Source organism: Heloderma suspectum, chromosome 1 (genome assembly GCF_057233095.1).
Source record: "Heloderma suspectum isolate Gila_16-S chromosome 1, 16-S_ref, whole genome shotgun sequence".
NCBI classification, from domain to species: Eukaryota; Metazoa; Chordata; class Lepidosauria; order Squamata; family Helodermatidae; genus Heloderma; species Heloderma suspectum.
In genome coordinates this window covers 334653497-334669359 of record NC_139458.1, presented here as the reverse complement: position 1 = coordinate 334669359, position 15863 = coordinate 334653497, and the positions used below count along the sequence as shown (strand labels likewise).

Sequence of the window (15863 nt, the reverse complement as noted above, 5' to 3'; positions counted from 1 at the left end):
CTGACCAATGGTCAGGGATGATGGGAATTGTAACACAAAACATCCATAGTGTCCCAATTTATGGGAGATGGATCTAGAATATTAAAATACTTCACCACTGATTAAACATGAAAAGATTTCCCCAGAATGAAGGTATTCCCTTTCTTGGTCATTTGCCTGCATCCCAGGAAAAATGTAAAAATAATAAAATTGAAGGGACTCTGGGGATACATCCCTTGAATTGTGAGGTTATGAAAAACAACAAAAGTGATACAAGATCACTCAGTTGCCAGTTCATTTTGTGGCAACTTGTCCAGCATTTTGGAGAATACCTCCTTCCACTAAACAAAAATCGTTACTGCTGAACATTCACATTGTGCAGTTATAATCAACTGCTGATTATTTAGTGGTTTCCTGGCTTTTGCAGTTTTTCGCCATTCTAAAAGGTTGAAATCCTCTTCTAAAGCTTAATGATTGGCAGGAAGAGCTTTAAGCCAAAATATGCTGGTATTTTTGGCCCTGCCCCTTTTGCCTTCAGCCCTACCCAACAGTGGAATGCAGCCCATGAGAGCTTCTGCAAAACCCTCACGATGAAAGAGGTTCGACCCCCCTGTTATACTGGATGGCGAGAGTGCTTCCCCCTCAAAACAGTGCTGCCCCAAGTCACTGAGAAATTGCCTAAATTATACAGAAGATGATACCATCATTTGGGCTTTAACTGATTTCTATTCTGTCATGAAGTTTATGTAATCTTCAGCCACAGGATGTACCAAATTATGATGTATCCATAATTAAAAGTCAGTTCTGAAATAAAAGTCAAATAGATCTGGGATGTTAGTCTGCTGTCTTTCTTGTAGATTCTTTTAAGCAGCAGCAACCTTTAAGAATGTTGCACTGATGACAAAACTCAGCTATCATTTGAATTGGCAAATGCAAATGATGCTGCCACTGTTGATAAGGAAGAAAAGAAAAGGGGGGGAAAAACATTTCCAGCTGTAATTTGAGAGCAAGGTTGGTGCTTTGCAAGTTTTCAATCTTGAATTTGATTCTTTAATGAACAGTAAAAATTGAAAACAACAAATAAAGGCACAGTTCCTCCAATTTCACAGCTTCAGGGCAAGCTTCATGGAAGCCTGCCCAAGAAATCTGTGAAAAGGAAAACTAGTTGCAATGTGGGAAAAATAAACATGGGGTAACCGCAAACACAATGATGTGAATATATTGAAAGTTCTACTGTCAACTCAGCTAATGACAAAAAAGCAAAGAATCTTGGTATACATTAAAAATCTATCTGTCTTTAATGTCTATTTTAATTATATGTTTTCATTCTAAATACAGTCTCCCATTGAGCTGTCTCTGTCAGGGAAATGTTCAAAGCTTCAGCTGTGTCAGTGCCTCAAGGAGAGTAACACAGCGATGAGAGCTGCAATTCCAGTCATAGTTTGATATTTCAAATATTCTGCTTTTTAAATGACATCTTTAAAGAACAAGTCATGAGGCACCACACCAGTGAATTGTTAATCAGCTCAGATGCAGCTTCTGAATTTGGAAGCTGCAAGGATCCCAAATGTGCAAAAGTGTGTGTGGGGGAAATCTTAGGGAAATATATCTAGTACACGTATACCATATGAATCATACCATGGGGAGCAATTGTGTAGTAGCACCATTTTGTACAATCTCTTTTATTTACCAGGGCTTACATCCTTCTGGTTAGAGTCAGGCAAAACTGAGTATAAGGGACTTTCTTATACTCTCTTATACAGAAGAAACAAGGGACTCTCACAGAAAATGACAGCCTGCGACTTACCCACCTTAGCTTCCATGATCTAATACAACTTTTTTGTCAATAGAGCCCAATTACAAAATAAAATGGAAAGTAAGACTCCAAGCTCAGAAATGCCACCAACTGGACCAGGGGGGAGGGGGCGATCCTGCAACCATCCCTTCTAAGAGAAGATTGGGGTGGTATGTGTGCTGATGACAAAGTTCATCATTCTTCAATCCATTTTCTTCCTGCTTCATAAAATTGGTTGCCTCTGGCAGGGAAAAGACACTTTTAGCCAAATAATTTCAGGACATGAGTGTAGTTGTACTCAGAGTTATGCAGAGGACAAACTCAATATGGGGCTGTCATTTTCAGCCCTTGTTTATCATAACACAGCTGTGGCCTAGGAAAGCATGTAAGATTTCTGGGATTTTGTTCCCTTGTTTTCAGTGCCATGATGAGCAGTTCGAATGGAAAGTTACAAGGAAGCAGACCCTGTCTAGAGCAGAAGGCAGGTATCCAAGACTGCCCACATGCCAGCAGAACCTACCACTAGCACAATGGGGAGCTAGCAGTTCTAAAAGCAACCTGAAACGAGCGGAAACACTAGTTTCCAGAGGAGGCAGGTCAGCAGAGCTTGCAGATGGAAGCTCTGCTGATCAATCCCAATCTAGAAACAAGCATAAGTGGCGTGCAACAGACTGAGCGGGAACGCAGCAGCAGTTTTGTATACTGCCCTATAGAATGAACCACAGCATGTCCTCAATATAACTTGTTCTGGTTCATCCATAGCAAGTATTCACAAGGCTGCAGCACCATGGAAAGCTCCAAGTGAACAATTTTCTGGGGGAGGGGGGAAAGCGCTTATAAATCCTTCCAACCACTCTACCCCCCCCCTAAATTCTACCACCACCACCCCGCCTTGACAGTGTGAATCCTTAAAGGGCCAAGCCTGAAGGTGAGCCTTCTTGAATTTCTGTGGTATCCTGCCTGTCCTATTGGAAGAGGGAGTACCTGAATTTTCAGGTGAATTGGGCTTGGGGAAAGACTGCCTCTGATCCTGGAGGTAGCATATAGCCATCATGATTAGTAGCCATTGATAGCCTGATCCTCCACAAATTTTTCTAATCCCCTTTTAAAGCTGTCTGACTTGGTGGCCATCACCACATCCTGTGAAAGCAAATTCCATAATTTAACTATATGCTGTTCTGCCTTTTGTCTTTCCTGAATGTCCCACTTCACTGGATGACACTGGGTGCTAGTATTGTGAGAGAGGGAGAAAAACTTCTATCCGCTTTTTCTACATGGATAATTTTATATACCTCTATCATGCCCCTTGCTTGCCTTTTCCTAAATCAAATGGCCCCAAACATTTAACCTTTCCTTGTAGGGCAGTAGGGAATAAAAATGCCTTTTCTAACCCTGAGGGGAATGCAGACAATGGGTGACTAGAACAATATAGGTTGTTTTCCAAGCCCTCGAAATACATGAATGTAATTAGGTACACATTAAGTCCCATTTATCTGCATGGCTGGGTGACATTCCAAGTATCCACACAACCTGAACTTCAGATGAAAAAGAGGGTGCTGATTGTATCTGTCCTCTAGTATTCTGTAGAATGCCACTCATACGGATGGTGCTATACAAATAAATACATACATAAATACATGACCATGAGGTTACTCAGGGAACACACAATGAATCTGGATAGTAAGTAAGGAAATCTGAAGTACCAAGCTTTGGATAATACAACATTTACTGTATGTAATGCCATGCAAATAAATGCATGTCCTATTTGACAGACACTCGTGAGATGTGCCCATAGGGAATGAATGCATTCTGACAGGAGAAGCAAGATTCCAGGACTTACGTTGACAGTTCCTTGCATCAAGAGCATCTCCGAAATACCCATCAGCACACTTCTCACAGTACTGGCCTGTTGTACCTGGCTTACATATCAGGCACGCTCCAGACGAGCTGTCACAGCTGCCAGGAACGGAGAAGTCAAGGTTGTCATTACATTGGCAAGGCTGGCAAGATCCCCCCGGTATTAAAGGTTGTCCAAAATAGCCTTCTGCACACCTAGGGCAACAGACAGAACATCTTAAAGTATTTACCTTGGCCTGTTGGCATTAAAAATGTTTACAGTTCTGCTGTCTAATGAATCACTAGAGATAGCTTGATTTTCTCTCAAGTGTTTTTCAGAGTTTTCCTCCACCCCCTTCCCATTTTTTTAAAGCTCCTTTAGCATCACTACAGATTCATTACTTGTTGAAATCCTGCCAGCTCTACTAGACTTTGGAGGTGGGAGAGGAGAAAGCTGGGAGGGACCTTGTCACTGGAACAGAAGATGAGACAAAGGCATAATACAAAATCTGTCCATTGGCACTCTAAGGGAAACGAGGTTCCTGTTGAGAACTCTTTGTGTAACTAAATACCCAGATGCTACACTAGCTAACCAGCAAGGCTGACATCTCCCTCCTTAGCATAAAGCGCTTGTTTAAGATGGGAAACAAACAAACAAAAACCTTCCAGACTGACAAACAACAACAACAACATAGGCAGAATAACATATCTCTATCTGCCAGAGAAGAATGTACTGAATTGTACATGCACACAATGCAGGAAACAGAATTTTACCTCATTCAAGGTCTCCATAGAGACACTTAGCAGCAGTGTGCATGCCACTTATCTGTGGAAAGTTCTAGGTGGCTGGAAAGACATGTTAATGACCCAATTCCATAAGCAGCCCACACACGTGAGTGATTCTGACAGAATTGGCACCCCCTCCCAGAGGAGTCCCATATGTGTTCGAAACTCACACAGTCAGTCCTCACCCATGTCGTTGAGTCATTTAAGGTGCAATCCTATGCACGTTTAGAAAAAAAAAGTCCTACAATACCCAGCATTCCCCAGCCCGCATAGCTGTAGGACCTTTTTCTGTACAAACGTGAACAGGATTGCACCCTTAGGCTGCAATCCTATGCACATTTGTCTGGGATTAAATTCTATTTAACTCAATGGGGCTTATTTCTGAGTAGGCACGTATATGACTGCAGCATTAATCAATACTCCAGCAGAATGGGAGCTTTACATTTCCTCAAGAAAAAGCAGCTCCCTCCCACATGGCTTTTCAAAAGCCTCTAAAAGGGACAAAAAGACCTTGATAAAAATTGTATCTCAAAACATACCAGTGAGCTTCTTTCAGTGGTCTCAATATAATTTCTGGTAATGTGTCAGAAGTGCACTATATAATCTTATTAGAATATATATTATTACTTCTAAAGTATAAAAGTAGCCACCTTTCCCCTTAATGTTCTGGCTAGTAGTACAACCATCTATGCCATCTTTGCATGATTCTGATAAGTGTAAAAGAAGGCCCCAGTTCCATGATCAATAGGTAGAGAAACTTCTTCATCCAAAGTATATGGGACATGCTTAATGCTTGGAATATAAAATCATACAATGCTGACATGGCACAGAATAAATAGAAAGCTGTGGAGAAAAAAAAATCTTTCACACACACTAGGACAGGTTCTAGTTTGAATATCAGCTTCAACATCTTAAAGGCAACCTAGAAATAATGTTAGATAGAAAGAACACAAGCTCCTGGATCTATGAGCCGACAAAAACATTCAATCCTTGCTTGTTTACTTAGAAGTAAAACCCACTAAGTCCAATAGGATTTACTCTCAGGTAAGTCCTGGCAACCTGTTGAAGGACATATATAAATCAAATAATTAATTAAAGGTAACTGTGCACAAGATTGCAGTCTGGAAGACTCTTGTCTTCACCCATCTTCTGTAGGCATATGTCTTGCTTCAAGCATACTTACACTACAGACATCATGTGGTGTGTGTGTGTGTGTGTGTGTGTGTATACACACACATACCACTTGCACCACCTTTCTGCCCAAAGGGATTTCATCCCAGAAGCATGTAAAATGGGAGAACCCTGCATCCATAATTCACCCGAGCTTATGCAAATAGGGACTCTTGATCAGAGAGAATGAGACTGTGGTATTATAGAGGCCTTGTTGCTCTTGGTATACACACTCCATTCTATCGCACCTTTCATATCTAGTCAAACAGGTTTTGCAGGTTGTAGTATTTAAAAAACATGCAAACTCTGTTTGGCCCAGGTCAACAGAAATATGTGAGTACCCCATGACAACATAGTGACAGAGGAAGTTGCCTAATACCAAGTCAGACCCTTGGTCCATCCAGCCCAGCATTTTTGACACTGATGGGCATCAGTTCCCCTTGCAGGAATTTTTCCAGCCATACCTGGCAATGCCAGGGATTGAACATGGAGCCTCCCGCATACAAAGCATGTGCTCTACCATTCAGCCATGGCCCTTCCCCCCACTGAATGAATCCTAGACACCACTGAGACACAAAATGCTTCTACCGTACCATTTTCAGTTCTCAACTCTTTCTATCTGCAGCCTTGGTTATCTCTGATATACCCTACTGTGGGCATATATAAAAAAAGAACACTATATATAACCGCCTAAGATTGGGGCACAAAAAGACAACCAAAATGATTATGGAATTGGATCACCTTTCCTATAAGAAAAGGCATAAGTAGTTTGGACTATTTAGCTTAAGAAAAAAGATAACAGATTTATAAGAGATTTATAAAATGAGGCATGGTGTGGACAGAGTGAACATTTTCTCCCTCTCTCATAATATGAGAACTCAGGATCACACAATGGAAATGACTGACATTACACTCAGGTCAAACTAAAGTACTTCTTCACACAATATATAATTGATATATGGAACTCACTGCCACAAGATGTGGTGATGATGACCATTAACGACTGCTTTAAAGGGGGATTAAATACATTTATGGAGGACAGGTTTATCAATGTGTATTAGCCAGGTTGGCAAAATCTGACTTTCAGGTTTAGAGGCTGGAGTCTCCTTCATGGTGCCTAGAGAGGTGCCCATGGACAACTCACTTGATGCCCACCACGTTCCCTGCCCCTCCTGACTTTTATTTTTCTTTTAAACACATTTTTAATTGATTATTTTTTAACTGGGAGAGGAGACTGGCAAACTGAGAAGGGAAGGGCTACCCTCCAGCACCATCTTGATTTGGGTTCAAAACAGTGGTTTTGTATTTTAAAGCTCAGACCCCACATCTGGGTTCTTGGGCAAGTTACTTTTCTTTTAATCTCACCCAGTTTACCTTCTGGGGTGTTTTGTGACCAGCCTTGCCAATCATGGCAGCCACGTTATACAAGAGCAAGTCCCAGCCCTGTGGCAGCTATTTTGTGTAAGTGCCCATGACACTGCCAACATTCCAAAAATACTCACCAACCCCAAAATGCTGGGACTCCTGATATGTCTGAACACCAGCTGCTGGGGCAGAAGCCAAATGGCAGAAGAGGAATGTTGCCTTTATGGCTTGTGATAGCGATGATTCCCAAAAACATTTGGCAGGTTACGGTTAAAAACAGGATACTGCACTAGATGGAGCCTTGGTTTGATCCAGCAGGGCTCTCCTTTTGTTCTGAGATTACACAGAACCTATAGGATGACATCTCTCATGTGGCCAATACAATACGATTTCTGCAAGTATATTGAGACAGCACTGATAGCTTCTTTAATTACTGCTCGTTCCCTTCGCTTATCAGCTTTCATTTTGCTCCTTTTTCTTTCATTTAGGCTTTTGTTTTATATCTGATCATGCAGGCAGAAACTTACAAAGCCAACCATAAGAAGAATACCCCAAGGACTTGTGAGCACTGGACTGCTAATCATAAATAAACCCCTCTACTTGACAAGCCACTTTAATCACTGGGGTTTGGGGTTTTTTTTGCAGGTGGTGGCATTCTCATCACTTCAGACACTGCTAATTAAGGTTAACACAAACTTTTGTCTCTTGGCCTTTTCCAAATGGTTTGGAGCTACATGCTATATCTTGCAATGAATTCCAACTATCTTTTGAAAGCAGTGACCAGGGCAGGGGTGAAATGGTCCTGCTCCTATCTTCCCTCCCTTTTGTTCTTTTGTCCTTCTCTGAATTTACTGGTAAATCCTGAAGATGATCTACTTTCACTACAACACTATATCTGTCTGCCTTTCCCCATCCCTAGTGCTACGGCCTTGGAGGAGATTCAGACTCAGGCCTAGAAGTCTCATAGTTTGGGGGCTTCTGAGGTAGTGGAATGTCAGAATGATGAGCGCCTGTCTCTGCATGGCTTCACAGTGGAGAGCAGGCTGGACACTCCTTATCAGCTGCAAGATTCAACCTTGAGTGACGTGCCTACAGCTCAGGAGGCTAACAGCCTTTCTGTGGGAAACAAGCGGGCTGGATACTCAGCTGAGGAAGTGGGGGTTTCAGACCTGTCTCCTTGGGAATGGAGAATGGAAAAGAAACACCCACTTAGGTGTAGTTTACAATTACAGAGAATGTTTGCCTGCAGGGATAGGTGGACTAGTGAAGAGCTCTAGGCCTCTGTTTAAAAGAAGCTTCAGAGCTCAGGCAGCTTCATGGGTACAATGTCTTTAGTATCGGAAAACTCTTGCTTGGACTATAGCTGAACCTTGATCTTTTGGTTTGACTCAACTTCCATGTTTGTGGGACCTTGCCTTGGAAATTATTCCTGAACCCTGTTCTCTTGTGTATCTAGAAAGCTAGACTTTGAAACTCAGGGTACATTGCTGGTCTTCAGAATGTTTCTTTTTGGGTTGTGTCTTGGAACTTAATGCTGGATTTACAGCCCTGTCTGTGCTCCTAATTGAACTAACTGATTTAGTGGGACTGTAATCTCCATGAAACTTCAATGCTACAGACTCTAAAGGATTGTGTTAAAATCTCACTACAATAAAATAATTCATTGTTTAATCCTGTGCTAAGTTGTTGGTGTTAAAAGGGAACTGGGCCTGACAATATCTTTCCTTTAGAATTTTTTCTAACTTTGCTCACTCTTGTCTGATCCAGTGTGCTATGCCCATGGGAATGTGAACATAGAAGAAGAAAGTCATATGGAAAATTAATATCTGATAATAACAGGAAAAGCCTGTTTAAAAAAATGCTGACTGTAACAAAATGTTTATACAGAAAAGAAACAGAGGGAGGAAAATGCATATACAGATTTTTAATTAAGTAAAAGAATAAATATATTTTGCATATTTTCCCTGTCCCTCTTCACTGTAGCTATGGGCATCTCTTGTTGTTGTTGTTGTTGTTGTTGTTGTTCAGTCGTTAAGTCGTGTCCAACTCTTCATGACCCCATGGACCACAGCACGCCAGGCCTTCCTGTCCTACGCTCTCTGCCAGAGTGTGCTCAAGTCCATATTCATTGCATCGGTGATGCTATCTAGCCATCTCATTCTCTGCCGTCCCCTTCTCCTTTTGCCTTCAATCTTTCCCAGCATCAGGGTCTTTTCCAGTGACTTTTCTCTTCGCATTAGGTGGCCAAAATATTTGAGCTTCAGCTTCAGGATCTGTCCTTCCAATGAGCAGTCATGGTTGATTTCCTTTAGGATTGACTGATTTGACCTCCTTGCAGTCCAGGGGACTCGTAAGAGTCTTCTCCAGCACCACAGTTCGAAAGCATCGATTCTTCAGCACTCAGCCTTCCTTATAGTCCAGCTCTCACAGACATACGTTGCTACTGGGAAAACCATAGCTTTGATTATATGAACCTTTGTCGGCAAGGTGATGTCTCTGCTTCTTACTATGCTGTCTAGGTTTGCCATAGCTTTCCTCCCAAGGAGCAAGCGTCTTTTAATTTCGTGGCTACAGTCACTGTCTGTGGTGATCTTGGAGCCCAAGAAAATAAAATCTGTCACTGCTTCCATTTCTTCCCCTTCTATAGGCCAGGAAGTGATGGGGCCAGATGCCATGATCTTCTTTTTTTAATGTTGAGTTTCAAACCAGCTTTTGCACTCTCCACTTTCACCCTCAACAAGAGGCTCTTTAGATCTTCTTCGCTTTCTGCCATTAGGGTGGTATCGTCTGCATATCTGAGGTTGTTGATAATTCTCCCGGCAATCCTAATTCCAACCTGTGCTTCATCCAACCCGGTGTTTCTCATGATGTACTCTGCATATAAATTAAATAAGCAGGGTGACAATATACAGCCTTGTTGTACTCCTTTCCCAATTTTGAACCAATCGGTTGTTCCATGTCCGGTTCTTACTGTTGGTTCTTGTCCCTCGTAGAGGATTCTCAGGAAACAGGTAAGGTGGTCTGGTACTCCCATCTCTTTCAGAATTTGCCACAGTTTGTTGTGATACACACAATCAAAGGCTTTAGCGTAGTCAATGAAGCAGAAATAGACGTTTTTCTGGAATTCTCTTGCTTTCTCTATGATCCAGCGAATGTTGGCAATGTGATCTCTAGTTCCTCTGCCTCTTTGAAACCCTGCTTGTACTTCCGGTAGTTCTCAGTTCGCATACTGCTGAAGCCTAGCTTCTAGGATTTTGAGCATCACCTTGCTGGCATGTGAAATTAGCGCAATTGTACGGTAGTTTGAACACTCTTTGGCATTTCCCTTCTTTGGAATTGTAATATAAACTGATCTTTTTCAGTCTTGTGGCCATTGTTGAGTGTTCCAAATTTGTTGGCATATTGAGTGCAGCACTTTAACAGCATCATCTTTTAGGATCTTAAATAGCTCAGGTGGATTACTGTCATCTCCACTAGCTTTGTTGTTAGTAATGCTTCCTAAGGCCCACTTGACTTCACTTTCTAGGATGTCCGGCTCAAGTTCAGTGACCACACTATCATGGCTATCAGGGACATTCAGATCTTTCCTGTATTGTTCTTCTGTGTCCACCTCTTTTTAATCTCATCTGCTTCTGTTAGGTCCCTGCCTTCTTTGTCCTTTATCATGCCCGTCTTTGCACAAAACGTTCCCATGAGATCTCCGATTTTCTTGAAGAGATCTCTAGTCTTTCCCATTCTATTGTTTTCGATTTCTTTGCATTGTTCATTTAAGAAGGCCTTCTTGTTTCTCCTTGCAATTCTCTGGAACTCTGCATTCAGTTGGGTATATCTTCCCCTTTCTCCCTTGCTTTTCGCTTCCCTTCTTTCCTCAGCTACTTGTAAAGCCTCATCAGACAGCCACTTTGCTTTCTTGCATTTCTTTTTCTTTGGGATGGATTGAGTTGCTGCCTCCTGAATAATGTTATGGACCTCCGTCCATAGTTCCTCAGGCACTCTGTCTATCAGGTCTAATCCCTGAAATCTATTCCTCACCTCGACTGTATATTCATAAGGGATATGATTTAGGTCATACCTGAATGGTTTCGTGGTTTTCCCTACGTTCTTCAATTTACGCCGAAAATTTGGAAGAAACAGCTGATGATCTGAGCCATAGTCAGCTCCAGGTCCTGTTTTTACTGACTGGATAGAGCTTCTCCATCTTTGGCTGCAAAGGACATAATCAATCTGATTTCGATATTGACCATCTGGTGATGTTCTTGTGTGGAGTCACCCCTTGTGCTGTTGGAAAAGAGTGTTTGCTATGATCAGCGTGTTCTCTTGGCAAAACTCTATTAGCCTTTGTCCTGCTTCATTTTGTACACCAAGGCCATGCTTGCCTGTTATCCTGGTGATTTCTTGACTTCCTACTTTAGCATTCCAATTCCTTATGATGAAGAGGACATCTTTTTTTGGTGTTAGTTCTAGAAGGTGTTGTAGGTCTTCATAGAACCGATCAACCTCAGGTTCTTCGGCCTCAGTGGTTGGGGTGTAGACTTGAATTACTGTGATGTTGAATGGTTTGCCTTGGATTCGTACTGAGATCATTCTATCATTTTTGAGATTGTACCCCACTACTGCTTTTCCCACCCTTTTGTTGACTATGAGTGCTACTCCATTTCTTCTAAGGGATTCTTGCCCACTGTAGTAGATATGATGGTCACCTGAATTAAATTTGCCCATGCTTGTCCATTTTAGTTCACTGATTCCCAAGATGTCAATGTTCAGTCTTGCCATCTCATGTTTGACCACCTCCAGCTTACCTTGATTCATTGATCTTACATTCCAGGTTCCTAAACAATATTGTTCTTTACAGCATCGGACTTTCTGTTCACCACCAGACACATCCACAGCTGAGTGTCTTTTCGGCTTTGGCCCAGCTGCTTCACTCTTTCTGGCGCTACTTGGAAATTCCCTCTGCTCTTCCCCAGTAGTATATTGGACACCTTCCAACCTGAGGAGCTCATCTTCCGGCGTCATCTCTTTTAGCCTTGTGATACGTTCCATGGGGTTTTCTTGGCCAGAATACTGGAGTGGGTTGCCATTTCCTTCTCCAGTGGACCACATTTTGTCAGAACTCTCTGCCATGACCTGTCCGTCTTGGGTCGCTCTGCACAGCATAGCTTATGGCTTCACTGAGTTACGCAAGCCCCTTCGCCACAACAAGTCAGTGATCCGTGAAGGGGTGGGCATCTCTACACCAGCCTAAAACCCTGCATATAAAATGAGGTTTCTGCTTCTGTTTTAAATGCAAGTTCACAAGGACTCCCCTTTTCACCTGCTTCCTTTCCCCCCACCCCCTTCCCTCCTTCTCCCCATATCTGGGCCTTCCATTATCTTTCACTGATCTCGCTCCTCTTCTTGCTGCTTTTACTCTTTTCATGGAGGAAACTGAAGCAGAACACAATGGGGTAATTTGATAGCTCATTATCTGTGATCTATTTAAAAATGGAACAAAGGGCATTTAGTGCAGGAGACGCCTTGAATGATCACAGAGCCTGCAAACTTCCGTGAAGGAGCAATCTCAGTAGCAGGATAAAAGCTCTGTGTGAAGGAGCCCTATATCCTATAGTAATACTGTCCATATTTATTTGGCAGGTACATCTATGCTGTGACAGCTATAAAGCCATATTTCCCCTAGGGTCCATGTGTTCAAACTGCAACCCTTAGGTTACAGATACACAGCATGGAATGACTAAGCATCAGATGATGCATTACGCAGTATCAATGAGGGGAAATTATTAGGACTGAGTATACCCATATGCTGATTTATGAAACAACTGAACAGCAGTCATTTGTGTGGGACTGAGGGGAAGGTAAAGGCGTTAGATACACCAAACCCAGTATGCAACCATGTTTCATATATATGTGGGTTTAGAAAACCCCCCCCCAGCTTAATTTGAAACTACATTCAAACAACAATTTTTCACCCACATCCAATGCTGGTTTTAAACTCTTTGTCAAGAAACAGAAAGAAAGAAACAGGCCATCTTTCTCCTAGTTTACTGCAACCACTTCCCTGCCGTTCCCCATTTTCTGCTCTCCCTTCTTCAGAAAATTCAGAATGCCTCTGTCTTTCTCACAACTAAGATAAAATTATCTAAGGGCACAATCCTATGCTGGCTGGGGGATGCTGGGAATTGTAGGACTTTTTTCTGTCTAAACATGCATAGGATAGCATCCTAGATCTCTGGCTTCTTGCCCCTTTCTGAAAGAATAGTCCTTACATTTGAGGCTCTCTGAATTCAAGGGTCACTTTCCATGCTGAACATGTGTTGGCCCACAAATTCCCAGCTCATCTTAGACCCTCAGATGTGCTTGTTCGGAAAGATGATGATGAGACAGGGTACAGAAAGACATAACAATTCAATTCCACCAAAGGTGGAGAGGCACAAAGTCTCAAATGCAAGGATTAGGGCATAAAATTGAAAGCAACAAGGAGGCAGCTGAGAGATTTAAAGAGAGGGATGATGTTATCTTAGTGGTAGGAAAAGCAAAAGCATTCCAACTTTACTGAAGGAAGGAGAGATAGCAAAAGAAGGGTAATGGCAAGGAAGTGATTACAGACCACCAGAGGAAAGATGGGTACAGAACGATGCTGGAGCAAAAGATGAAGAAGCAGAAGCAGAAGAAGAAGAAGAATTGCCAATTGCCAATCCAACAAAGCAAACTTAAATGCAGCCCAGCAGTCAGTCCGTAAATGACTCAATGGAACAATGATTGTGACAATCCGCCCCCCATAAAAGCGTTTTAATTTGCTAGGATTATATATAAACAAAAGGAGATTTATTGCCAGTTCTAGGAGTGGGAAATCATGGGTGGCTGCAAGACAAAACTGAATATAGAACACTTCATGATCATTTTAAAGCAGTTAATTTAATGACTACATATGACTCAGAGTAGTATCCGCAAGCTAAAATAAGAAGGGATTCCATGCAAATTCCTGAAGCTATTACTCATTCACATTTAATAGCATATAAAGAAGGCTTTCTAAATGCGGATGTGTTTGCTATAATCAATGGCCTTGGGCAATTTTATTCAACTTGTGACAATTAAAAGAAAAAAAGGTAAAGGTAAAGGTGTCCCCAACCAGTCGTGTCCGACTCTAGGGTGCGGTGCTCATCCCCGTTTCTAAGCCGAAGAGCCAGCGCTGTCCGAAGACGCTTCCGTGGTCATGTGGCCGGCATGACTGAACACCGAAATGCACAGAACGCTGTTACCTTTCCCACCGAGGCGGTACCTATTTATCTACTTGCAATTTCTTGCTTTCGAACTGCTAGGTTGGCAGAAGCTGGGACTGAAGACGGGAGCTCACTCCGTCACGCAGCACTCGGGTCTCGAACTGCTGACCTGCCGACCTTCCAGTCTGCAGTTCAGCATCTTAACCACTAAGCCACCGCGGTTCCTTTTAATTTCCTTTTACCTTAATTAAAAGAAACACTTATTTAAATTCTTTCCCCATTGCTAATCTATGGATTACACCCCACTCAAGAAATACTACTTGTTGATGTTGAGACCCCTACACTGACCAACTCTCACAAAAGTACTCTTCAGCTGATTTGTTCTTGCATTCATTAACTTCACAGCCCTTAGATTTGAGAGGAGGGTGATGATTTGCCAGCTAGACAGGAAAAGATAAGACAGAAATAGCATTCAGCAGTAGCCACTACTGTGATAAGCGGGTGAATTCCTCCTTGCAGCAGGTACTTTTAGCCAGATATAACATGATATGAATGTAAAAGAAAATGGTGGACTTGGTGTATGTGCTGAATCTTCATCCTCAGGTGTGTGTTCCAGCATGTTTCTTGTTAAGGAAGCATATGGCTAAATGAATACACTCTCTAAAATCTCCCTTTTCATCATGGAAAGGAATATTCTTCATTTGGGCCCTTTCTTACACATGGCCTAGATTCCCCCAAGGCTCTGTAAATTCCTGACTCTTCACCATGTACACCTAGCACATTAGTGGTATTCTGTATTCTTCTTTTTAATTACCAGTGCTTCCACATTTTAAGGCAAGCGGTGCAATCCTATGCATGTCTACTCAGAAGTAAGTCCCAATGAATTCACTGAGAGCTACTCCCAGGCAAGTGTATATAGGATTTCATCCTCAGGGTTGGAGAGATTCCAGATTTTGCTAACTGGAAACTGCGGACCATACTTTCAGTGCAATCCAAAAATGGCTCAGTTTTGGTTTGATAGTAAATATGTTGAATAGTGCCACTCAGGAATGATGCCTAGGGGTGAAATGTAGGGGGAAATGATAAACAGAACGCTTTGTAGATTATTGTTATATAACCCAACTAAGCAAATACCAGCAAGTTAAACATAGCAATTTCCTTTACAGCAAGGTACACATTATTTTAGATTTTATAGCAATGGAGTAGGAGCTATGAACTATGGGTTCATCCCACAGGGCCACTGTAATATTATCATTTAAAAAAAAAACTTTTATTCTATTTTTTATCTTTATAAATGAAATAAACAGTACCTAGTCATTATCTACAGTTTCCAACAATACAGTATTCTTAGGAGGACACAGCAATTAATGAAAAAAGAAAAAAAAAAACAGAAGAAGGAAAAGAAGAAAGCAAGAAAAAAAAGAAAAAAATTAAAAAGTTACTTAAAAGGATTAAATTTAAACTCCATTACACACAAACTTCAAATATCACTCTACTTAAAAGTTATACCTATAACATTGCCAATATTACAATTCAGTACAGCATAGATAATCAACCTTATATTTCAATATCATATCACCAGTCTTATAGCAAGGGAGCAAGCCTACAATTCATTTCCAATAACCATATATTGCCCTTCAGTTAACATATAATAGTAAAGCTTAACAATTTAACCAGCCAAAAATATTACTAATCAAAGTCTCATAATAATGATA

General features: G+C 41.6%; 1 protein-coding gene across 1 annotated transcript in view; it reads right to left on the bottom strand.

Moving 5' to 3' along the window:
* Positions 1 to 15863, bottom strand: part of LAMA2 (laminin subunit alpha 2) — a 619437-nt gene that overhangs the window by 208515 nt on the left and 395059 nt on the right. The window contains exon 19 of the mRNA XM_084827486.1: positions 3615 to 3826. Within this exon, the coding sequence (XP_084683612.1) occupies positions 3615 to 3826 (212 nt within the window). The remainder of the gene's footprint in view (positions 1 to 3614; positions 3827 to 15863) is intronic.